This window comes from Tachyglossus aculeatus, chromosome 17 (assembly GCF_015852505.1).
Source record: "Tachyglossus aculeatus isolate mTacAcu1 chromosome 17, mTacAcu1.pri, whole genome shotgun sequence".
Taxonomy (NCBI): Eukaryota; Metazoa; Chordata; class Mammalia; order Monotremata; family Tachyglossidae; genus Tachyglossus; species Tachyglossus aculeatus.
Window position 1 is genome coordinate 47621475 of NC_052082.1, and position 26865 is coordinate 47648339.

At 44.4% G+C, this 26865-nt stretch overlaps 1 protein-coding gene across 1 annotated transcript in view; it reads right to left on the reverse strand.

Annotated features, from left to right (window-relative positions):
- NF1 (neurofibromin 1) overlaps nucleotides 1-26865 on the reverse strand; it is a 203379-nt gene that overhangs the window by 5657 nt on the left and 170857 nt on the right. Inside the window, exons 48-57 of the mRNA XM_038758896.1 lie at nucleotides 26199-26325; nucleotides 24007-24138; nucleotides 23519-23654; nucleotides 22251-22408; nucleotides 17770-17892; nucleotides 16933-17063; nucleotides 16393-16493; nucleotides 14919-15061; nucleotides 14314-14360; nucleotides 12558-12774 (exon numbers count right to left, since the gene is read on the reverse strand). Coding sequence (XP_038614824.1) covers nucleotides 12558-12774; nucleotides 14314-14360; nucleotides 14919-15061; nucleotides 16393-16493; nucleotides 16933-17063; nucleotides 17770-17892; nucleotides 22251-22408; nucleotides 23519-23654; nucleotides 24007-24138; nucleotides 26199-26325 — 1315 coding nt within the window. The remainder of the gene's footprint in view (nucleotides 1-12557; nucleotides 12775-14313; nucleotides 14361-14918; nucleotides 15062-16392; nucleotides 16494-16932; nucleotides 17064-17769; nucleotides 17893-22250; nucleotides 22409-23518; nucleotides 23655-24006; nucleotides 24139-26198; nucleotides 26326-26865) is intronic.

A 26865-nucleotide genomic window follows, 5' to 3' on the forward strand; every position in this document is an offset into this window, starting at 1 on the left:
CGGACCTGGCACCAGAGCCGGGTAAGACCCCCCACGGGCCTGTTGCCCTGGTTACGGCGACACTGGAGCGTCTCCCCAGCACCCGGTGAGAAGACCCCCCTGGCCCTGATATGCCTTTCTGAGCAGAACCACCGTGTGGATGAATACCTCAGCTGGGCCCCGGGATGGGTGGTGCTTTCTGGTCGCAGCTGGGGCAGCTCGGCCCAGGTAGGCTCTGTTGCTGCGGAGGATTTGGGGGCCGGGAGAAGGGGAGGAGAGGACGAGGGAGGGGGTGGTCCACCACTCCCGCTTCTCTCCCCTTCCTGACTTTCGGAATCTGAGCTGGTTGGGTTGGGGCTGTTGTTCCACGCCCTTCCTGCACTCTGTTCCCAGCAACAGGCCAAAACTGCAAAGACGAGAGGGATGTGGGATGGGGAATGACTGGGAGGCAAATGTGCTCCATTTGGCTACGCCTGGATAATAATAATAATGTTGGAATTTGTTAAGCGCTTACTATGTGCAAAGCACTGTTCTAAGCGCTGGGGGGGATACAACGTATGTCCCATGTGGGGCTCACAGTCTTAATCCCCATTTTACAGATGAGGTAACTGAGGCTCAGAGAAGCTAAGTAACTTGCCCAAGATCACACAGCAGACATGTGGCGGAGCCAGGATTCGAACCCATGACCTCTGACTCCAAAGCCCGGGCTCTTTCCACTGAGCCACGCTGCTTCTCTATGCCAGCCCTGGGTGGAGACTGCAATGGCAGAGAGCCCTTAGCCTGGGGGCCTTGGACGTCAGCCCCCACCCACGAGCACTTTTTTTAATGGCATTTGTTAAGCGCTTATTATGTGCCGGGCACTGTTTTAAGTGCTGCGGTAGATACACGGTAATCAGGTTGGACAGTGCCCGTGTCCCACCTGGGGCTCACAGTCTTAATCGCTATTTTACAGATGAGGTAACTGAGGCACAGAGAAGTGAAGTGACTTGCCCAAGGTCACCTGGCAGAAAACAAGAGAAGCAGCGTGAGTCAGTGGAAAGAGCCCGGGCTTTGGAGTCAGAGGTCAATCAATCAATCGATCATATTTATTGAGCGCTTACTATGTGCAGAGCACTGTACTAAGCGCTTGGGAAGTCCAAGTTGGCAACATCTAGAGACAGTCCCTACCCAACAGTGGGCTCACAGTCTAAAAGGGGGAGACAGAGAACAAAACCAAACATACCAACAAAATAAAATAAATAGGATAGAAATGTACAAGTAAAGTAAATAAATAGAGTAATAAATATGTGCAACCATATATACATATATACAGGTGCTGTGGGGAAGGGAAGGAGGTAAGATGGGGGGATGGAGAAGGGGACGAGGGGGAGAGGTCATGGGTTCAAATCCCGGCTCCGCCAATTGTCAGCTGTGTGACTTTGGGCAAGTCACTTCACCTCTCCGCGCCTCAGTTACCTCATCTGTAAAATGGGGAGGAAGACCGTGAGCTCCCCGTGGGACAACCTGATCACCCTGTAACCTCCCCGGCTCTTAGAGCAGTGCTTTGCACAGAGTAAGTGCTTAATAAATGTCATCATTATTATTACTATCATAAGAGGTGGAGCTGGAATTAGAACCAGGGTCCTTCTGACTTCCGTCCCGTGCTCTATCCACTAGGCCACCCTGCTTCTACGTCCTTGCCTTAATCCAGCACAGCATGGCTTCCGGCATCCAGCTGGTCCACGGACCCAAAGCTCGCCGGGCTGGCCAGCAGCAAGTCATTCTTAGACCAGACAGTGCCGAGCTGAGCAGGGCTGGGTGCTCTGCAAACAGATGCCGGGTCAAAAGAAAAGAGCAAGACCAAGATAACGATGTAACTGTTTTCCTGCTCGCTGCTGTGGCTCTGCACTTCCCCACTCCGGTGCTTGTTGCAGCTAAGCCAGTTCAGAGAAGAGTTTGGGAAAGCTCCCCCTGCTCACCGGCGGGCTGGGTGTGAGCCCACTGTTGGGTAGGGACTGTCTCTATATGTTGCCAATTTGTACTTCCCAAGCGCAGTGCTCTGCACACAGTAAGTGCTCAATAAATACGATTGATGATGATGATGGGTGCACAGCCAGAGCCATTTCAAAGAGAAGCAGCTGCAGTCTCTTTAACCAGTAGGCTCTGCAGGACTGGTAGGTCTGCAAAAATTCAGGGTTTTGGGAGGGCCAGACATCCACTATCATCCAGGCCCTTTGAGTCTGGCTCCACGGCTCGGCTCTGCCTCGCGTCTCTACAGCTCCTACGGCAAGTTTCCAAGACGTCGGAGAAAATGTCTTTTTGTGGAGTCCGACTAAACCCCCAACTTCAACTCAAAGCTATTCTTTTCCTGGCCCAATACAATACAGTTCTATTAACGCACAAGACACACACAGGTTGCTGTTCTTCTATACTATTTTCACTCCATGCCGAGAAGCAGCGTGGCTCGGTGGAAAGAACACGGGCTTGGGAGTCAGAGGTCGTGGGTTCTAATCCCGGCTCCGGCGCTTGTCAGCTGTGTGACTTTGGGCAAGTCACTTCACTTCTCTGTGCCTCAGTTACCTCATCTGTAAAATGGGGATTAAGACTGTGAGCCCCATGTGGGGCAACCGGATTACCTTGTAACTACCCCAGCGCTTAGAACAGTGCTTGGCACATAGTAAGCGCTTAATACCATCATCATCATCATCCACTCCCTTGCTTCCATCTTTTAGACTGTGAGCCCACTGTTGGGTAGGGACTGTCTCTATATGTTGCCAATTTGTACTTCCCAAGCGCTTAGTACAGTGCTCTGCACATAGTAAGCGCTCAATAAATACGATTGATGATGATCTGAGGCTGCTTCTCAAATGCCTGGATTCCATAACTGCCTTGGACGGTTCTTTTATATCTAAAGTGGGGCCGAGGATCATAGACTAGAAGGGAAAACGGAATTACCTCAAGTTTCCTATTCACTTGCTGGAAGTAAATCTATGGGGCGCTTAAATGATAAATGAGGCTGATTAAAAGCCACGTAAACAAATCTAAGGTAGATGTGAAATAATAAGAATATGGCCCTAAAGAATTACCAAGGTGGCATGCCGGGGGCAGAAATGCTGTCTTAGGTAATCGCACGCCCGGGGTCCTAAACTGAGTTTTACACTCATTTCCTCAGCCCGTGTGTACAGATCAGGATTAGGAATAATTTGGCTAAGGAAAGGCCCACCTCTGAATTGGTTCCTTAGTCTCCCTCCAAGGTTCATACGTTGTTGGGTAAATTGCTCCTGGGCATCTCTTAAAGCTGTAGTCTCAGGAGAGGTAGCGTCCAAACTAGTAAGAACCATCTCTCTGAGGAATCCCTATTTCAGTCCACAGGCAAAACCTCATTTGAATTCAACCCTGGCAAACAGCTACAAGCAGCAGCATGGCTCGGTGGATAGAGCATGGGCTTGGGAGTCAGGAGGACCTGTGTTCTAATCTTGGCTCCGCCAAACGTCTGCTGGGTGACTTTGGGCAAGTCACTTCACTTCTCTGTGCCTCAGTTACCTATCTGCAAAATGGGGATTAAGAGGGAGAGCCCCATGTGGGACAGGTATTGGGTCCAACTTGATTAACTTGTATTTATCCCAGCGTTTAGAACAATAATTGAATAAGCACCATTATTATTATTACTTTCCACCTCTACTGTGTGACCCTGGAGAAGTCACTGAACTTTTGTACTTTAGTTCCCTCCTCTGTAAAATGGGGATTCAGTACCTGTTCTCCCTCCTACTCAGAGTCCCATCATCATCATCAATCGTATTTATTGAGCGCTTACTGTGTGCAGAGCACTGTACTAAGCGCTTGGGAAGTCCCATGTGATACAAAGACTCTGCCCGACCTGATTATCTTCTATCTACCCCAATGCTTAGTACAGTGCTCTTTCTTTTAATTTGTTTATGGTTTTTATTAAGCACTTACTTTGTGCCAGGCACTGTACTAAGGGCTAGGCACTGTTCTAAGTGCTGGGGTGCATACAAACTAATCAGATTAGACACAGTCTATGTCCCAATGGGGCTCCCAGCCTTAATCCCCATTTCACAGATGAGGTGACTGAGGTACAGAGAAGTGAAGTGAGCCGCCCGAAGTCTCCCAGCAGACAAGTGGCAAAGCCAAAATTAGAACTCAGATCCTCTGAATCCCCAGGTCCACGCTCCAACCACTACTCACTCTGCTTCCCATATTAGTGCTTGGCACACAGTAAGCATTTAACACATGCCACTCCTTCAAAACCGACTAGGTTGGCTGAATGGAGATTCGGGTGGAGTTCGAACGTTTGGCCAAACAAATTAGCGGTGACAGTGGCGGCCAAAGTTCCTAGGGATGGTCTGGGATTGAGTCCTAGTCAGAATTGGAAAAAGTTTTCAGCAACAGGTTGGCCCGGAGAAGCGGGGTGTGTTTGCCCCGTGGCAATCATTTCCTAAATCCACCCCTATCGCTGGCCCCACTTTAATGGCTGAAAAACCTGCACTGACCCAGAGGAGTCAAAGAGCGTGAACTGCCTCGTTTACTAGGAAACATATTACCATCACAGTATTTAACACCCTCTTGAGGTAAAGAGGGACTGAAACCCTGACACTTCCTTGGAAACTGAGGCCCAGAGTGTTAGGCGATTTGTCGGAAGTCAGTCACAGCGAGTCAGAACACGAAAACCCGAAACAGAATAGACCCCCCGGCCTGCACCTCCACGCGACCACAAGAGCCCCAGCCTTACGCTTCACCTTCTTGAAGTTTCCTTATTGAAAACCCAGAAATTACTTCAAGGAGCATGTTCCTCTATTTATAACCACGGGGGAAGGTCTGAGTGCCAATTTCAAGGAGCATACGACAGGGGTGGTTGGGTCTCCTGAGGGGTTTAATTGGAGGGCACATCAGATCTATCTATTTCCATCTCGCTTTGCCTGACCCGTAGGTTTAAGAATGGATACGGTTTTTCCTCAGTTGGAGAAAAACATTTTTGTAGCACTGTGATTTGAGGTTCACTGTTCCTCCAGGCTGATGGGCAGAAAATGTCTCGGCAGCTGAGGGGGATCCAAGTTTGGTTAACAATGGTGGAGCTCCCTGCAGTCAGCACACACGTGGGAGAGAAGGCAGTGTGGCCCACTCCTTTCCCAGGAAATGTCAGGGACCAGCTGAGGCTGAACTGTGTGTGAATCTTCAGAAAACGGCGATCCTCTGGACCGAAAAGCGAGCATGCGTTTTTTGCCTAACCCCATTTTCTGTTTCCATTCTACACTAGCTGCTTTTCCATCGGGGGAAGCCGTACTGGGGTGCCACGCTGCACACCTGCTTGGAGGTTTTAGGTGGAGTCCTTCCTGGGTGCTCAGGATGCCCCCTCACATCCTGAATGGAGAAAATGTGCCGGCCCGGGGCTTCCAGGAAGCACCCTGCAATTGAGCTTGACGAGAGAGGCTTGGTAGATTCCCTTTTGGCTACCTGAAGCCAGCCCTGTGCTTGTGGGGATTAGTAAATCACTTTTCATGCTGTGTGCCCAGCCCTGGTGCAGCAGGTCAAAGCGGTATCTCGTGCAAACAGGATGAAAGTAAACAGAAAGAGTACCTGAATGAGGAAGCGGCTGCATGAAAACTGCCGATTTAGAGCAAGGCAGAGAAGCTTCACAGACATGGGATGAAAGAAAAAACAAAAGTGAGTAATGTCCATGAGAGTAAAAATGGGCAAAGAAACCAAATATTGGGAAAAATGACTTGGGTTTCCGGCCTGAGCTTTCTAGGGACAACTAAAGAAGGGCGATGGAGCACAGAAGAGTCTGTCTGATATTGGCAAATAATTTCAGGCATACAGACTTGGAGCCAAGAGACAAATCTTGCAAAATCTGCACAATAATTGATGAATGTGTGCCCACTGCCATTATGATTGGAGTGAAAACAGAAATAGCACCTAATAAAATACATACCAACCAGTTGCTTAGTCTGAAATAATTTCTCTCTTTCAGAATTGGGTAGAAGTAGAGGGGGAGATCAGAGAAGGGAGAAAGGAACGTCTAGACTACAAAGATGATACAGACCTCCAATTAAGGTGTAAACTCATCAAGAAAAACATTTTAAAAAGCATGAAATGACTACCGAGGTTTCAGAATCCATCTCTCTGGCAATATCACTAATTATTCGCTAAGTGGGTCACTGCTTCACAAGGCACAGGGATGATGAGGACTGTACTCATTCAACTGTATTTATTGAGTGCTTACTATACAGAGCACTGTACTAAGCACTTGGGGGAGTACAACATAACAATAAACAGACACAATCCCTCCCCACAACGAGCTTACAGTATACAAGAGGAGATGGACATTAATATAAAAAAATAAATTACAGATATGGACATAAGTGCTGTGGGGCTGGGAGATGGGCTGAATAAAGGGAGCAAAGCAGGGTGATGCAGAAGGGGTTGGAGAAGAGGAAAGGAAGTCTTATTTAAGTTTAGATCACCAATACTGAAGCTAAATAAGGCCAATCATAAGGTGGCAACCTTTCGGGAATTCTAAGCATTTATAATCGCTGCCTGACCCATATAGTTTCCATTATGGAAGGCCAGAATTACGGGAGGAAAGAGTGGCCGATCAAAAGCCCTCAGATTTTCCTGCAAGTCACCCCTGTCACGGTGACATTTTCAAAGAGCGTGCATTCTTAATCCCAGCCTTGGGCCCAAGCTGCTAAATTCAGCTGGCTCCTCATTGATACCTGAAACACAGACCTAAAATTAGTGGCGGCATGCCCTCTCTTCCCATTACCTCTCTAACATCAATAGTTGAACATGCAGCTACTTGGCAGAATAGCCTACGAGACAGTCCTCTAGCCTGAAAGCTTGCTGTGGACAGGGAACGTGCCTACCGACTCTGTTGTTTTGTACTCTCCCAAGCGCTTAGTGCAGTGCTCTGCATGCAGTAAGCACTCAATAAATACTACTGATTGATGAAGCAGATTTCTGGCTCCCAGAGAATACTGCCCAATCAGATGCTTCTCACTCTACATCCTAAAGAAAGCTTGCATAATGCCCCTGGCCTGAAACATTTCATACTTTTGGTTTTAATCCAGTCCTTTCAGATCTCCTTTGTGATCCCCTATTGAGGTTTTCAGAGGCAGGGTGGGTCTCTATATAATAATAATAATAATAATAATAATAATGGCACCTGTTAAGCGCTTACTATGTGCCAAGCACTGTTCTAAGCACTGCAGAGGGGATACAAGGTAATCAGGTTGTCCCACATGGGGCTCACAGTCTTAATCCCCATTTTACAGATGAGGTCACTGAGGCACAGAGAAGTGAAATGACTTGCCCAAAGTCACACAGCTGACAATTGGCGGAGCCGAGCCAGGGTTTGAACCTATGACCTCTGACTCCAAACTTGTACTTCCCAAGCGCTTAGTCCAGTGCTCTGCACACAGTAAGCACTCAATAAATACGACTGAATGAATGAATGATAGGAAGACCTATTTTTACATTCCTATTTCCTGCTGCCCAAACATAGGTGATGGAGAGTAACTACTTTTGGAACATTTTTTTGAATGGTATTTGTTTAAATGCTTACTATGTTGCCGAGCATTGTATTAAGCCTTGGGGGTAGATAAAAACTAATCAGGTTGGACACAATCCACATCCCACATGGGGCTCACAGGCTTCATCCCCACTGTATGGATAAGGAAACTGAGGCACAGAGAAGTTAAGCGACTTGCCCAATGTCACAACACAGGCAAGAGGTGGAGCTGGTATTAGACCCCGGATCTCCCGACACCCAGGCCCAAGGTATTTCCACTAGGCCACACTGTCTCCTGAGAAATTCACAAACACTAATTACTGGTGCCAGTTACCCAAGGAAAACCCACCAGGCTTTTTACCAAGAGGTTAGAAGGGAGATCCCCCTGAAGACATAACCTTATAAAGTACTTTAAAGTGACTAAATCTGCCAACTCTTGACTTCCAAAATACTCACTGATTCTATTGCTACTGACAGACAAGACACTACTGACAAGTAGTCATGTAAAACATGTAAAAGTGCACATTTACTTTACTTTCCACATTTACTTTCTCATCTTCATATCCATCTGAGAAAGTAAAGCAAAGTAAAGCCAAGCACTGTATTAAGCCTTGGGGGTAGATACAATCTAATCAGGTTGGACACAATCCACATCCCACACGGGGCCCACAGGCTTCATCCCCACTGTATGGATAAGGAAACTGAGGCACAGAGAAGTTAAGCGACTTGACTTTACAGTGCTTCTCATCTTCATATCCCTGTTCCCTTCTTCCTCCTATCTGTGCTTCATTTTGTGCCCGTTTCCCCTGCAAGACAGTATGTTCCTTGAGGATAGGGAAAACTTCTTTGAAATCTACTGTGCTTTCCTAAGCACTTTGCACCCAACAGGCATTCAATACTACTGATTGAGTGTCTAAAACAACTTAAGTGGACAATGGTTGAAGTAGGGTGGATTTATCAGTTGACTTTTGGCCAGTGAAACTTATAAGAATAACTGTGTAAAATCTAAGAAGCTTACTTTTTTGGGGGCCAGGTTTGACCCTCATTTTAAGAGACAGATTCAGGGAGAAGGGGATGGAAAAGAAGTTCGAACCCTAAAAATCCATACCTGAAAGATAAAGTGAAGACTGCAGGGGAGAGCTTTTTTTAAAGATAAACTAATATAATTCTGGCCCTCCCTGCTTCTCCAAAGATTAAATCAATCCGGGGTGCACTTGGGCTAATTAATCGGCCACCTTCCTAACAGACAATCTCTACCTACACAGCCTGGCAGTTCTCCAGGGGGGTTAGCGCTGCAATAAACTACACTTTATAAGGTTATTCTCCAAGATCACCTAATACATTCCAGAACCGCCAAGCTTTCTGTCATTTGGATGGAGGTGTGAGAGCTGGAACTTCCCCGTACCAAGATGCCCCACTGCCTCAACTGGCTGAGCAGTTAAGTTTCCCAGATGTAGAGAATCAGGTTTTTCCCTTACTCTCCTTGACGCTGGGAAGCTGGACCAGTGGACTGCGTTCATCCGCCAGAGAGGGAACACCCTCGGAGGACAGCGGTTGAATTTCAGTAACTACCACTTTTCCAAAGGGGGATCGGTTTGATGAATTAGCACTTACAGTTGCCACAGAGCTGCATGGCTGCCTGTCTGGATGATGCCAAAGCACAGGGATCTTTAGCCTGTTTGATTTGGCACCGGAATAGGTAGCAGAGCAGGAAAACAGTCCGAGTTGATTTTGCAGTCACCTTGAGGGTGACCTCAACCCTGATGTAAATTCCCACCTGCAAAAAGCCACCTCATTCCCACACAGTATTTTCCCATCCCAGCTTTCTGGCCATGTCCCTCCTTGAATTACTCAAAAACTTTAAAAGCAATTCTCTGTGATTTTTTTTTTATTGATTTACTCATCTATTTGGGCTGATTATTTATATTACTCTCACCCTCAACTATTTCATCAGTTTATATAACCACGCTTCCATTAGACTGTAAGCCAGTCAAGGGTAGGAATCCCATCTTATACTTCTGGAAGACCCCCAGTGCCCAGTTCAGTTCGCTGTGCACAGTAAATGCCCAGAGAGTACTGTTGATTCACCTGACATGGTCAAAACTTACAACAATCTATCCGCTAAGAACCGCTTGAATCTCTCGATTTACAACTGTCCATTCACTGATATACCAACTGCTAGCTTTTCAAGGTTTCTGTCTGGCATTCATGAAGTCCTCTGAGAAATCTGTTCTGGATTCCGCTGATAAGGCACAGACTTAATTCAACCTAGGAGCTGATATTCCTGTGATAAGACCATCAGCAATGCTGTGCGGTTCAGCGAAAAGAGTCCGGGCTTGGGAGTCAGAGGTCATGGGTTCTAATCCCAGCTCCGCCACTTGTCAGCTGTGTGACTTTGGGAAATAATAATAATAATAATAATATTTGTTTAGCGCTTACTATGTGTCAAGCACTGTTCAAAGCACTGAGGTAGATACAAGGTGATCAGGTTGTCTCACATGGGGCTCACAGTCTTAATCCTCATTTTACAGATGAGGTAACTGAGGCACAGAGAAGTAAAGTGACTCGCCCAAGCTCACAGGGCAGACAAGTAGTGGAGCCGGGATTAGAGCCCATGTCCTCTGACTCCCAAGCCCGTGCTTTTTGATGATGATGATGATGATAATAATAATAATAAAAACCATTAAAAACTGAAGATACAACCATTCTGGTTTGGCCAGATTTACTTCTAGTCCAAGCAACAGATTCTGCATCTGTGAAGGCTCTAAACTACCCCGTGCTTAGCAGACAGGGCACAGACATCACTCACACACAGAGTTTGCTTCTGAACTACTGGTTCTGTTGAAAGACAGATTTGTGATTATATCTATTTTTTTATTTTAAGGGTGGGAGGAAGGGTGAGCTCCCCAAATAAGCCATTCTTTCAACCATCCTCTTAGTCTCCTACCCTCTTCTCCAAAAGAGGCACCATTTTCCAAAATGCCATGAGCAAACAAACATCAAAGACAAAAATGAAAAAAATATCCATATCTACACCACGTCAGCCTTTTGCAGGCAAAGGATCCTTGCGGGTGGAAAGGGCCTTTAAATGCACATCAAATCAATCGATTGTATTTATTGAGTGCTTACTATATGCAAAGCACTGTACTATACTTGGGAGAGTACAATACAACAGAAGTAGCGCTTAGAACAGTGCTTTGCACATAGTAAGCGCTTAACAAATGCCATCATTATTATTATTAATTAGGAGACACATTCCCTGCCCATAACGAGCCACCTCTGGAGAAATGCTCAGGGAAGCAGCCGTTACTTCCAAGACACTCTCCTCTTCTAATTAACATCTTTAAAACACGGTTTACAAAGTATGCTTGCCTAATTTCCTGAATCAAAGAATTACCTTATACACACTAGGGGAATGAATGAATAAAATCCAGAGTAAGAATGGATTGCTGACTTTGGAACAGCAAGACAGATCCAAATCCCCGGAGGAAGCAAGAATCGATAAAAGCTCTTTACAGTGAGTGCTGGGTCTTTGGCAGCTTCGCTGAGATATTAGGGTCTTGTCCTAACCTTGGGTAGGTGAAATGCTATTAGAATAGGAAAAATGGACAGGAAGCAAGAATGTTGTAAAACTGAACTAAAAGCGACAGAAGACACCCAAACAGGGGCTGCTAAAAATACTGATTATTACCCGGGAGAATTAGACTCGGTCAATCGTATTTATTGAGCGCTTACTGTGTGCAGAGCACTGTACTAAGCACTTGGGAAGTATAAGTTGGCAACATATACAATTTAAGAGACATTCCCTGCCCAAAAGGAGTTTATGGTCTGAAGGGGGAGGCAGACACTGACATAAATAAATTACAAATATGTACATAAGTACTGTGGGGCTGGGACGGGGGGGGCGATAAATAAAGAGAGCAAGTCAGGACAATGCAGAAGGGAGTGGGAAAAGAGGAAAGGAGGGCTTAGTCAGGGAAGGCCTCTTGGAGATGTGCCTTCAATAAGGCTTTGAAGGCGGGGGAGAATAATTGTCTGTTGGATATGAGGAGGGAGGGGGTTCCAGGCCAGAGGCTTGACATGTGTTATGTGGGCCTGACTTGCAAGTCACAAAAGAACTGAGAGATTGAAGTACAGCACTTCGTAATTAAACTCCTAACTATACCTTTGATCTCTCGATGCTTGTTGGATGAAAACAGCTTGTCTCTTTACTGATTTTCTAAACTGCACAGTTCGGTGTTTGTTAAATTAGCCAATCATTTGCACACATCAGATGGACTCTTAAAATGTAAAGGTGCCTGGGCAAAATATTAAGGAGAATTTAGATCATGAACAGTACCAGTGACTATGAAGAAGGGCTTTGCAGGTATTTTGTTTTCAAACCAGTTGGTCAACAGACATAGCACATGTTTTCAATACTTATTCTGGATAGAAAGTGACTGCGGATTAAGGGGACATTCTTCCAGGAATGCAAGTCCGTTGAGGAACCTGACTTCTGAAGAAACAGTTTGCACATGAATGTGGTGTTGGCCATGGCATTAGTACTTCAATGCAATTCCCAACACAAGAGTCTTTTACGAACATAACATTCCCACTTAGGAGAACATACTGACTGCAGGCTAAGATTTCAAACTCACCGGACCCTTGTGCTGGGGCTGGAAACTCTGTGAGAAATGAAACTTTTGCTCACATGCATGCTTTTGTACCTAAGGGCCTTTTCTCTAGCTACCTCACCAAAGCTTCTCCACCTGGGGGAATGGAAGATTTGGTCGGCACCCTTCGAACACAGAAAGTCTCCTCAGTACCCGGTCTACGCTTGGAAACAGAAAGCCCAACATGTCCTATGCAGAGTGACAAAATTCTAGCCAATGAAAGCATTAAGGAGGAACACACATCAACTCTGAAGCCAACGGAGCGTTACAAATGACTTGTTATAAGCCAATATCCCAGAGCATGCCTCCTTATATTAGTGGTGCTTGCGTGTGGCGGCTCGGATACAAAAATGGAATTTTTGAGGTCCCCGACTAAGAATGTCCACATGCGTATTTACAGAGACGCTATACCGACTGACCTGGGGAATGCTGAGAAGTTGCAAGTGAGGTCATGGAATTAGAAAGGTTAAGATTAGCAGTAATGCTCAGCTGGCTCTGCACTGCTGGAGGGTAAGGAGAGGTGGGGGTGAGTAAGGACTCCTCACTGGCTTCTTCATCAATTCCAGGCAAATACGTGTCGATCAAGGCATCGAGAAACTTCACGATCAGCTCAGCATAGTCTGGAATTTGGGTTTGCTGTAAGAGAAAGCGCAAGTCATTTGCGGCGCATTCCTTTTCACACTGATTCTCCTTGCGGTCATTAAGACGCACTCATTTTTCTCCTCTGAGATAAATGTACTATTTCCTTGCAGTTATTTTTTTGCACTGAAGTAGCGGCAAAGGGTTCCCTTTCAGAGACGATAGCCAGCCCACATTTAATAGCTTCAGATTAATTTGTATACCCTAAAATTCACCTCTTCTGCCTTTCGCTACTCCTGGGAAAGACCTGAACCGATAAAAGTTGAACCTGGACCGCTGGATGCACAATCATGATGAAAGACTCACGGCTGATTATTGCCAACTGCAGAAAAATCAGACAATTTCCCTCCTTCCTACCCTACTCCTGTTGATCATCAGTGTAGTAATAATAATAATAATAATGATGGTATTTGTTAAGCGCTTACTATGTGCAAAGCACTGTTCTAAGCATTGGGTAAAGCTCTAACCCCATAGGTAACTAATTAATTATGACACTTGTTAGCACTTACTATGTGTCAAGCACTGTACTAAATGCTGGGGTAGATATAAGTTAATCAGATCAGTCCCTGTCCCACATGGGGCTCACAGTCACAAAGTAGGAGGGAGAACAGGGATTGAATCTTCATTATTCCAGCTGTTTTATTGATTCCTAAACACTTTCCTTCACTTCCCTTCAGCAGAAGGAAGCAAAGAATCAGAGGGGGAGAGAAGAGATCTCTGCCCCTTCCACTCGCACTTCCATGCCATCTCCTTCCCTAGCCGACAAAGTGGAGAATTTGGCCTACATGAGTCACCAAATAAGTTGCTGGAGATGGGAAAGGGGAGGAAGGGACGGGGGAAGGAACCTATCTTCCCTGCAGCGGACATAACAACGTGCGAGGCTTATGCATCCTCGACTCTGTCGGGTATTAGAGCACGATGTATCTGAAACTTGCAGAGAAGCAGCGTGGCCTGGTGGAAAGAGCATGAGTTTCGGAGTCAGAGGTCGTGAGTTCTAATCCTGGCTCCGCCACTTATCAGCTGTGTGACTCTGGGCAAGTCACTTCACTTCTCTGTGTCTCAGTTACCTCACCTGTAAAATGGGGATTAAGACTTTCAGCTCTACGTGGGACCGCCTGATTACCTTGTATCTACCCCAGCGCTTAGAACAGTGCTTGGCACATAGTAAGCACTTAACAAATACCATAATTATAAGACATTGATGAATAGACTTAGGTAATACCGTCAGCTCACAGCCTGATTCCCAAAGTCTAGGGAGGTATGGAAGGTAAAATGTTCCTGAGGCATTCCTTAAATAGCTCCTCTGCCTCTTTCTAATGTTGAGAAACTGAAAGAAGGTATATCCATTCTTGGTTATTGAATCCGTCAGGAGAGGAAAACCGTTATGAGCAGAAAAGGTCCTTTTGAATGTTCTCCACTATACCTAAGCATACTGTTTTGTACCTCACAGAGGCTCAATAAATGCTTTAGTCATCAGTACTATTCACAGAAATATTTTTGAGGAGGCTGTAAGAGAATGGAACACATTACTCTTACCTTAGAAAATGGTCCCGCAAACCTCCACAAGCCATTAAAACCAAAACCTACAACAATAAATCAAGTATCATCAACTCTTGCACTTAATGTTGCCTTTCAAAAAACACCCCCCCCGCCCAAAACCCAAGAAACCCCAAGTAAGTTACAAGGTTTGCCTCATTGTCTAAACACTGAAAACAATTGTTCAATATGAGGCCAAACGGATAAAGCGGTCTGAAAACTGTCAGTGGGGAGAGCTTTTATATTTGAAATACACTTGGTTCTTTCGTCATGAACCCTTTCACTATGCGTTTTGGAAAGAATGCGGTTATCCGCAGGGTGAACCTCTCCAGATAGAATGAGATGTGTAGAAACAGTTGTAGGCATACACTCATTACCGGTCAAGCCATGTGGACTAGAACGCGAGGGGCTTTGACAAGAATGTAACCCGTGCATTACAGAACTGAGTGTTCTCATTATTTTTAATTTAGCATTAACGGCAGGTTGAAATATAATGCTTAGGAGATTCTAATTCAAAAAGGTGAGTACATTTAGTTGATGGAGAAAAAGCAAGAATTTTCATACAGAGACTATGTTTCAACACCCTCCCTCCTAAAAATAGTTACTTTGTAGGTAGGAGGTTTGGTATTGTGGTGGCGACTCTTCATGATAGACCACGCTCTGCACGATCCCATGGATCGGATTCAGTAGATTTGGATCTTGGCATAGCGACAGGAGGGTATTAATCTTGGAGTCCAACAGATTGTGCCTAAGTGAAACAAGAGGGTCTTTATTTTTCATCAGGTGACACACGGTAAAAGGTATAATAAAGGACTCCCTTTCTTATCCCAGTGGGACCCTACATTAAAACAACACAAATATCTGAAATTTCAAATGAAATTAGCCAAGTAGAATATACTGGTACTGGGGAGAGGGAGGTCAGGCTTCAAAGAAAATACACTTCACACAAAATGTTCATTTAGCATTACAATGAGTTCTTCCAGTCAACCGACACCCAAAAGTGATCATTCTAGCTTCTGAGACACTGAACCTGGATTACCTTGCTTAAACTCTTGCCTAAGTAATCGGAACGGCTCCCTTATCGCTGCCATGGAAAACACACATTCCCCCAATACTTCCATCCTTGCTCTGGATGTAAATGAGTTGTGGACATAAAATGTTCACATGCACTTCACAAAATGCCTCCTCACTGCCCACCCGCTGATTTGTGGGAACCTTCTGCCCCAGTGGTAACACCCCTGGTAGGGAGAGAGAGACTATGGAAGTGGAACCACGTATGCCACTAGCAATTCCTCTGCACAGGTTCTCAGTGCCTCAGTCTTTGTGTGTGGCTTGTCAAGAGGGGAGACTATCATCCTCATAACACACACACGCTAACACATACATATATAAACACACGCATACACACACACACACACATATATACCCACATCCACGTGTACACACACAAGCGCGGGCACACACATACATATATATGCATATTATAGTTGCCTTTCACATTCAGAGAAGACACCACTGCCAGAGGAGTTCACTTATGAGTGCATGTGTGGTTGAAAAGGCCCGGCCAAATGGAGCACATAAAGTTGCTCCTTGCTGTGCGGCACTTAATGTTTGTAGCGCCTGGCTCTGTTCTCTCTTTCGCCGGCTCGGCTCGCTCTCCAGAGGGAACCTTTGCTCCAAGGGAGCTACTCCCTTTTTAATGGCAGGGTGCCAGGCAGCTCTACCCTCAGCATTTGACTTCCGATTTTCAGCTGGGAAGCAGCACTGTGGGAGTAGGGGTGGGGGCTGCTGTTCCTACTCTACATTTGGGGAAATTGGGACTTAGACGCTCAACAGCGTAACCAAGGCCACAGTGATGCTCTGATGGAAACGCCTAACATTTGCAGTTGGGCTCCACAATGATGAGTCGAGGCGTGCCCAACTCCATTTGATCATATCGTTAAAGATGAGAAATGCTAAACGCCATCCCATCCCAGCTTCTCGGGGCTCCTAAATATTGCCCAATAATAGTTTTCCCAGGCCTCTGTAAAGCATCTGACTGAAGGGATGTGAAAAATAAGGATCTTAGCAACTACTTACACAACTGGAAAAACTTTAGGGAAGACAACACTGGCCTCGGCTAAATATTCATAAAGGATCCGTTGATCAAACTCATCTGTAGTGTATTTTACCAGTGTAGCCTGCCCAGGAGAGAGGAGGAAAATTAGATACCAACATTCACATCTACCACCAACGCTGCGATCTGTCCTTAAATGCTCCTTCGATGAAAGAGCTTCTTTAGTTTGCTATGTCTGCAAAAAAAAATCCTATAATGCTAATGATAGCTAAAAGTTTTCTTAGTCTTTGAGCAAGCCACTGATTTCAAAAGTGAACAGTATTAAAATGAATAAACACGGCTCCATGTCAACTGATTTGCAGCCACAGAGATAAGCACTGATGTCAGGCTTAGATTAAATCTGGAAGCTTTTCCCAGGACTCAGGAAATTCTCCCATATCTGGCCTGGTGAGATGGGAAGTAGGGATTGATTATCTTTAACTTTTTTTAAACCATAAAAGGCCTACAATACTCAAGGGCCACAAAACAATAGACACACACAAACCTTGCAAGTATTTTCTTACCAGGACAGTAAGCAGCAGGGCTTGGATTTTGGGATCCGTTAGAACTTCTTCATCCAGAAGTACATTTGATTCAGACACAGAAACTTTGCGCAGGTGTGGGTGCTGTTGGGGTGAAGAGATCCTCTGGGTTTCTGCACAGAACAGAGTGACGGCCACAGTCAAAAATACGATATGCAAGTTAACAATTTCCTAATTCTTACTCTCATTCGACAAAGTCTGAACTACCTCAAGATGCACCTTTTCTGACAACAATCACATTTCAGCACCTTGAAATCTTTATCATTTTTACCTTTGTGCCAACAAACTGTGTTAAGCACTGACATGGGGAAACGGTTCCCCTCCCACATGGGGCTCCCAATCAAAGACATAAGAAGACCATGTATCTTTATCCCCCTTTTCACAGCGCTTAGAACAGTGCTTTGAACATAGTAAGCGCTTAATAACTGTTGTTATTATTATTATTATTATCATATGAGGAGACTGAGAGGTTAAGTGACTTCCCCTAGGTCATTCTGCAGGTTAGTGGCAGGGAAGGGACTAGAACCCAGGTATCTTGACTCCAGGTTTCAAGCCTATTACACTACGCTAACTGCTCTCCTAGATGCTACTTCCCTGCCAATAAAATCTGATGAATCTGCATGCTACGTGTAGTATTTTGGCTCTTCTACTTTGAGTGGAAAGCTGCCGATTCTACAGATGACAAAATTTTACATAAGTAGCTCAACCCCCCACTCCCGGAAAGATGCTAAAAAGCAAAAAGAAGGCGAATTTCGTTAAAACAATTCTCTCGTCCATGTATATCATTAAATGAAAAAAAGGGGTGGTCTTATTTCTCACCCATTTCATAGTCATTCTCGGCCACTCTCCTCATTTTGGGAGGGGTGGTGATCCCAGATTCCATTTCTTGCCTTTTGGGAGCCTTTGTGTCTGATATCAAGTGGTCAAAGCTTTTCCTGGTTCCTAAAAACAAAACAAAAATTACAAAAATTATCCCAAAATTACAAAACACTCAAAGCCTAAGGTCTAAATATAAAAAAGAGGTCTGGGGGCAAAGTTGATTCTGACTGATCCATATTTGAGGGCCTGGGACCATTCTGTCTGGGCCAGATGGTCCTCCGTTGTGGGTGCTCACTGGTCTCTGTTTCATTTCAATGACAAACTTATTCCGTGTGGCTTTTTATTTCAGGGGAGGACACATTTTGCTGGTCTAGGCGGGCCTTAGATTTTTTGCTCCACAATGAATGTGATTGGTTACACAATCCACTAAACGTTTCACCACCTTAGGGTTATCATTGATTTTTAATCTAAAAAACTAGTAAGGTGGTCCTCCACAGAAGGAACATAATGATAAAAGAACATCAGTACTGCTAATAAAGCAAAAACTGACTGTGTCAGAAAAGTTGGTATAAAGCAGAGTGAAAAACATCCTAACCCTACTTCAAGCCAGCAGGTGCTCATCTGCTACCTCTGGCATGGGGATTGCATATTACTTCAAATTTACTGTAACTATTAGTTCCCTGTGCAATGTTAATGAAAATGGAGAAAGTTTTCCATTTTCATTTTACTGTTTTTTCTTCCAAAGCTACAGTTTGGCACATTTCACTTTCTTATAAACACTACACTTCCTTCTAGGCTAACTACAATTCACTCAATCAAGATATTGGTCAGAATTCCATTCATTTCTTGTCAAGAAACAGTGAGGACCGTGAATGGACTCTTGTCTCTCAATTTTGGACTTCCTATGTAATAAGTTAGACTTATGTTTTAGGATTATGTCCTAATATACTCCTGTTCTTGCAGGGGCAACAGGTCTGATGGGTCTTAGATGTTTTCTATTTTTCATTAATAAATGTCTTGACTCATATGAATCTTAAAATCTTAGCATTCCTTATACTCCTTTACATTTTAGAAAAAACGAAAGGAAATAGATTGGCCAGGTACTGTTTCTGAAAGCAGCAGTAAGTCTGAGGAGCCACTGCCAACAAAACAGACAGGATGACTTTACTTCTTTTATAATTTATTTATATTAATGTCTGTCTCCCCGTCTAGACTGTAAGCTCACTGTGGGCAGGGGATGTGACTGTTATACTTCCCAAGCACTTACTTAGTATTGTGCTCTGCAAACCAGTAAGTGCTCAATAAATACAACTGATTAACTGAAGCTGGCTTTCTTCAAAATACTTCAGTTGTACAATCAATCAATCAGTGGGGCATACTGTGTGCAGAGCACTGTTCTAAGTCATCATCATCATCAATCGTATTTATTGAGCGCTTACTATGTGCAGAGCACTGTATTAAGCACTTGGGAAGTACAAATTGGAAACACATAGAGACAGTCCCTAACCAAGAGTGGGCTCACAGTCTAAAAGGGGGAGACAGAGAACAAAACAAAACATACTAACAAAATAAAATAAATAGAATAGATATGTACAAATAAAATAAATAAATAAATAAATAGAGTAATAAATATGTACAAACATATATACATATATACAGGTGCTGTGGGGAAGGGAAGGAGGTAAGATGGGGGGATGGAGAAGGGGACGAGGGGGAGAGGAAGGAAGGGGCTCAGTCTGGGAAGGCCTCCTGGAGGAGGTGAGCTCTCAGCAGGGCCTTGAAGGGAGGAAGAGAGCTAGCTTGGCGGATGGGCAGAGGGAGGGCACTCCAGGCCCGGGGGATGACGTGGGCCGGGGGTCGATGGCGGGACAGGCGAGAGCGAGGTACGGTGAGGAGATCAGCGGTGGAGGAGCGGAGGGTGCGGACTGGGCTGTAGAAGGAGAGAAGGGAGGTGAGGTAGGAGGGGGCGAGGTGATGGACAGCCTTGAAGCCCAGGGTGAGGAGTTTCTGCCTGATGCGCAGATTGATTGGTAGCCACTGGAGATTTTTGAGGAGGGGAGTGATATGCCTAGAGCGTTTCTGGACAAAGATAATCCGGGCAGCAGCATGAAGTATGGATTGAAGTGGAGAGAGACACGAGGATGGGAGATCAGAGAGAAGGCTGATGCAGTAGTCCAGACGGGATAGGATGAGAGCTTGAATAAGCAGGGTAGCGGTTGGGATGGAGAGGAAAGGGCAGATCTTGGCAATGTTGTGGAGCTGAGACTGGCAGGTTTTGGTCACGGCTTGGATGTGAGCAAGTATTTGGGAAAGTACAATATAACAGAGTACAGATAAGTTATTTCATAAAATACGCAATGGTAGGCTTGATTATCAGTGTGGGCATACAATACTGTCATCCACCATTAATGCCATATGAATTCCTAGCATTCTGACATTATTGACAGATAAGGTCAATAGCCTGAGCAGCTGGAGAATCAAGACTCTCAGGATATCAAATCAGGAAATCTGGAGGGAGGCTGCTCAAGGGCATGACAGGGCTGTGTGCTCACATGTGTCAGGAGGGTGAGGGGAAAGAGGCACGGGCAAAGGAAAATCAACGCGGCCAAAACACAGGCCACTCTAGACTGTTTAACAAACAGTGAAACTAGCTGACGTGGCAATTAACATAAAACCCGAAGCCAAAACGTACAAATGCACCTACTCTAACACTTGAAGACTAAAAATTACAATGGGTGAATTGGGAGCCAGGGATAAATTGGATATAATCGGCAATTTTGAGATGCTATGGACGAAAGAAAAAAAAAAAAATCAATGATACATAGTGCAGCCAGCCACTAAAATCAGGCAGGAATAGGTGGAAAAGTGGAGCCGTAGGGAGAAACACAGGCAGTAATGAAGAAGTTCTTGCTTTTCTATAAAGGAAATCTTTTAGGTAGAAATTTATTACAAAAAAAAATAATAGTGGGCTGAACAAAAGATTTTCTGATCATGATCAGGCAAGTGGGCAGGAAATGTTAGATAAGAATGGGGAAGCTGCAAAATCAGAGTCAATACTAGTGAGGGAGGATTCCCACATCGAATGGATGAAAGAGGACAAAAAGTGGAAATCAGGTGTTTGAAAAGAGTGAAAGTCCTTTCAAGGATAACTTGTTCTAAAGCCCATGAGGCAAAATAATAAATACCTTGGATTTAATTGTAAGTAGTGAACAAGACCTGCTGCTGGAAATATACACTGGAGAGCCATTCTGCAATGCTAAATTTGCCTTTCTTGTTCTGAAACTCCAATGGCCCAAAGATAAGGGCAGGGCAAGTACAAAAATGAAATTATATGAGCCCAGGATGGACTTGAGGAGCCTTGCAAGAGCTTCCAGACACAACAACAACAACAACAATAACCCCACCCCCACCCCCAGATAAAATTAAAGTCTGGAAGCCACATATGGAATCACTGTGGCCATTTCATGATCATGGTATATAAAAGAACACTATGGAGAAAGCAGAGGCAACTCAATGACTTCTTTACTGCAGTTTTTCCTGAAGAGGATACTACAGAAGATCCCATCCTTGATGGCAGGGAAACTATATTCATTTGCTCTTAGCTTCTTGGAGTTTCAAACTGAAAAATTTGATGTACACAAATCATTAGGGCAGAATGGATTCTAAAAGAACAGAGACCAAAAAGATTAGGTCTTCACTCTGGAAGGTTGAAGGATGAGACACGATGGCACGATGAATAATGAATGAGGTGAACACAGAATTAATGTCTGCCCCGTCCCACGCCACCACAAAACCGAATAAAGGAAATGGTGAACTTCTCGCTACAGTGTAGGGGAAGCAAATGGGATTCATTGCCACCGAAAGCTGGGAAAGCCGAAAACATCAGCGGATTCAAGCCATTTGGATACATTCATAAATGAGCAGTCCAATAAAGGTTACTAAAGGAAAATTAAGACTATTGACGGAGAGTTGGGGAGGCTGCTACATTTCTAAATGTTAAGGTGGCTGTTTTGAGGGCAATCACACGGGTTCCTCCAAGTATTCTATTGGCACTGCTGAGGGTGAAGATGAGGAAATGAATTAAGGAATACATCTAACTCTCTGTTCTGGGCTCAGCATACTTACTGAGTGCCTACTGCAAGCAGAGCACTGTACTAAGCACCTGACAGAGTTTAATCGACTGAGAAGACACACTCCCTGCCCCCACACCGCCCCAGAGCTCACTGTCCAGATAGGAAACTCATCTGAATGACTTGTTCCACAGACGCCGCCGAATTAAAGATTTCAATACCTCCTTTTCCTCATCAACCACTTTTCCCTCCCACAAAAGCCCCAGATTTTATTCTGAAGGGCCAAGTAATTGCTTATCCCAGTCCTACAGAAAGGTTTTATCCTGCAAGGGTGTCAAAACAAAAAACAAAAAACCCAAAAAACTCAGTCCTAACAGCACATGCAAACTAACCAAGTACATGCAGACTAACCAAGCAGCTTCTTAGTGTTGGCCTGGGAAGGCTGTCCCATATCCAAACTCATGGACTTCCGGGTTCGGGGGCTGGTCTGCCCAACAGTCGGGTAGCTGGCGGCGAGATGTCTCTCAGAGCCCTTTGGGGAAGACCATGGTTGATTTTCCTTTAGTGTCCTGAAAGTGTCAAACAGTGAAAGTCTCAATTCAACCAGAGACATAGCCTTGTCTTTTTTTTTCCGTGAAATTTTCAATTACCAACATCAATCAGCCAATTGACTTTTAAAATGGCACCATTTCCTCAGAAGGGCCTCAGGGGACAAGCCAAAGTAGCACTAATTAAAAGAGTTCCAGCAACTGCCTGCAAGAGTCAACAAAACATCAGAATAGAAGGTATCCCTGTCACCCTGCTAAATTAAGTCGGTTTGAGGAACCACACCTTACCCTGAGTCTTGGAGGTCAAGAAAATAAACCTAGGCTGACACACTTGGGGAGTGAAGAATGCATTTTACCTTATCCTTATTCTTAACAGAAGTAGGTATGACATAAAAGCAATGTGAAAACAAACCTAAGTTAATTAGGGTATTGGAACTCTTGTAAAATACTCAGCACTGTAATTAAGGAAATCTTAAACCTTGGTCGTAGTGATAAGTGAAGCAGGACCCTGTGACATAGTACAGATACCCCCTCAAAGGAAAAGGATTAAGGAGCCCAGGTGATGAGGTGAAAACAAGTACAGGGAGAGACCGGTCTTACGGGAGTGCAGAAGAAAAAGTTATAAATCTCATTCTCAAACCAGGACTATGATATTTATATATTCTCTTTAGTGGCTTAACCCACTGGAAGGAGATGGGTTTGGGGCAGGCCTGGAAAGGAGGAGTGTTTCCTAATGAATATTAAAAGCCAGAAGCAAATCATCTGCCTAGACAGAGCGGCGTAATTACTTTTAACACTTTACTCTGTTACGTCGCTCTCTATACCACCTAGAGAAGCAGCATGGTTCAGTGGAAAGAGCCCGGGCTTTGGAGTCAGAGGTCATAGGTTCAAATCCCGGCTCCGCCAATTGTCAGCTGTGTGACTTCGGGCAAGTCACTTAACTTCTCTGGGCCTCAGTTACCTCATCTGTAAAGCGGGGACTAAGACTGTGAGCCCCCCATGGGACAACCTGGTCACCTTGTAGCCTCCCCAGTGCTTAGCACATAGTAAGTGCTTAATAAATGCCATTTTTATTATTATTATTATTAGAGGTCCCTAAAGAAACTCATTGTTTAACAAGAGTTCACTTGCCTACAACTGGGATCGTTGTGATGGATGGGATATGTGTCCATAGGAACATTTTCCATAGAGACATCAGTCAGCAGGAGTGATTTCCTATGTTTTAGGCTGCAGCGACTTCGCACTTCCTCAGACACTGTAAGCAAAGCTGAAAAAACAAAGAGAAGTTTCAGTGTAGGAACACAAGCTCAGCCCAATGTAAAGCAAAGAGATATAATCTTTCTCCGCCCCTATTTTCCAAGAAAGGTCACACCCTGGCACACATGCCCTGGCTGGTGTTGCCTTCGTCATAAAAGAATAGTCCTTGGCAGAACTTTGAGGTTTTCTCATCTTCAAATTATTGAACTCAAAGCCCAGCCCAGATTATTCCTACCAGTCGTTCGCTTTGTTTAGTCAGTCAAGCACTTGGATGAACTCAAGGCCCTAAGACTACCTAAGCCCACTTTGGTTTCATTGGAAATTTCCATGACAATTTCTGTGTAGATCTTTTGAGTTTTTACCTGCTAAGTACGCCACACTCTGGGTATTCACTTCAAATTTGTCACAGTTCCTATGTTTGTTAACCAGAGCTAGTAGTGTGTGTAAGATCCTTACTGTTCTTGCAACAATGATGGGAGATGGATGCCTGTATCCTAAAACAGAAGATGGCAAAAGAGTTAAAACGTTGCTGGAGAACAGCAGTCATTAATTCATTCATTCAATCGTATTTATTGAGCGCTTACTGTACGCAGAGCACTGTACTAAGCGCTTGGAAAGTACAAGTTGGCAACCTATAGAGACGGTCCCTACCCAACAGCGAGCTCACAGTCTAGAAGGGGGGAGACAGACAACAAAACAAAACATATTAACAAAATAAAACAAATAGAATAGTAAATATGTACAAGTTAGAGTAATAAATCTGTACAAACATATATACATATATGACATTTGGGTTTTTTTTGAGCTTTAGGATATTATAAATATAAATAAACCTGGTGACCTTTCAGAACATGAAAGCACACTGTGGGAATCAAATCCAAAAAAACCTCTTTCCTCCAGAGAACTGTATAACATAACATCTCTGGGCATTTTTCTATCACCACCTTGGAAGAGAAGTCATCATTTTTTCCACACAAGCTATTGACACCAAGGTGCTTTAATAACCCTCAAAGTAAACTCCCTGACTTGTTCAAAATGAAGCTGCTAAAAATGGAGTATGATTTGAACCCCATCCTGTGCAGGCACTGAATCTGCTGGTGGGGAAGGAAGAGGAGAGGAAAAGTGTGGCTTCCAGTGCCTTTTTTTGGGGGGGGGGGAGGGGGTATGGGGTTGGAATTTATTTTGCAGGACTTTCCTTGAAATGCTGGTTCCATACCTAGACTGCAAGCTCACCGTGGGCAGGGAATGTGTCTGTTTATTGTTGTACTGTACTCTCCTAAGTGCTTAGTACTGTGCTCTGCAAACAGTACATGCTCAAAAAATACAATTGAATGAATGGGAAAAAATCTTAGGGAGGCAAGTTTCACTTTACCAGAAAGAATGCCCCATAAGGGGCAGGATGGCATAGTGGAAAGAGCACGAGCTTGGGAGTCAGAGGTTGTGGGTTCTAATTCCCGCCCTGCCACTTATCAGCTGTGTGACTTTGGGCAGGTCACTTCATTTCTCTGTGCCTCAGTTACCTCATCTGGAAAATGGGGATTAAGATGACCTTGTATCTACGCCAGAGCTTAAAACAGTGCTTGGCACATACTACGTGCTTAACAAATGCCATCACTATTAATTATTATCGGCTCACCAAATATGCTGCCCCAACCCAGAGATGGAAAACCACACGTTATTGCTGCCCAGATCAAGGACCTGGCTGAGAACAACCTGTGAGGCACTACCGATATTAATTCTAATATTACTAAGTACTCAGCAGAGCACGCGACTGGGAGCCAGAGGACCTGGGTTCTAGGCCTGGCTCTGCCACTTGCGTGTTGTGTGACTGTGGGCAAGGCACTTCACTTCTCCGTGCCTCAGCTTCCCCAACTGCAAAATGGGGATTCAATACCTGTTCTCCCTCCCACTGAGAGTGTGCGCCCCATGTACAACAGGGGCTGCTGTATTTGGCCTGATTAACTTGCATCTATCCCAGCTCTTGGAACAGTGCTTGACACATATTAACAGCTTAACAAATACCATTAAAAAAGCCCACTGCATTTAGTATCTGTATTTAGGTATAGAATACATATCTGTAATTTTTTTCTATTAATGTCTGCCTTCCCCTCTAGACTGCAAGCTTACTGTGGGCAGGAAATGTGCCAGTTTATTGTTATATTATACTCTCTCATGCACTTAGTACAGTGCTCTGCAAATAGTAAACACCGAATAAATACAACAGTGAAATACTACTGAATGAATTTTGATGCTTAATATGTACAGGCTAAATATTTCATGCTAAATAACATTTATTTAGATGCTCAATGAATACTGTTCGTTATATATACATTCTGAACCATATTTCTTTCTTCAGAAAGAAGTTACACTTGAGAGTATGACAATGAAGGCAGGGCAAAAAATATTATTTAAAATCCACCGATGAATTACGCATTTCCTACGTAGCACAGTCTTAATTTGGGACCAAACAGATAAAGGCATATCGATTTGCTTAGAGTTTTTTTTTTAATCCCATCTGCTTCTTTTGGCAATAATCTTAACATAATACCCCTACCTTTTAAAAGGTGGCCTACTAGTGCAAAATTAAAATTAGAGTTAAAATTGAGTCCAACAAAATGATCCATTTGTTTGCAGTGCCATTCAAGCGGATTCCGGATTTCCATGAAGACTTCTTCTGGACTCTGTTAAAAAGAGTTGTAGGCAAAGGGTGGTAATTCAGGTTAGGTTTCTCTTGCAGTTACAGATTAAGCTTTAGAGGGGTTTAGACCCACAAAGGCATGTTGACTAAAATAACCATTTTCAGGAAAGGCCTGAATTCTGCCAATATCTGTGCTGTCGATATCTTGAAGCGATTCTCAACCACTGAGAAGTGGTGTGGCCTAGTGGATAGAGTGTGGGTCTGGAGTCGGAAGGACCTGAGATCTAATCTCGGCTCCGCCACTTGTCTGCTGTGTGACCTTCGGCAAGTCACTTGACTTCTCTGAGACTCAGTTACTGCATCTGTAAAATGGGGATTGAGGCTGTAAGTCTATACGAGTCATGGACTTGCCCAACTTGTATGTACCCCAGCACTTATTACAGTGCCTGGCACAAAATAAGTGCCTAAGAAATACCACTCAAACACAAACAAACAAAAAAAACGATTGGATATGTTATCAAGTCCCACAAAACCTACCCCAAGGCATTTGCAGAATGGCTGCATAAAGCTAGAGAAAATCCCC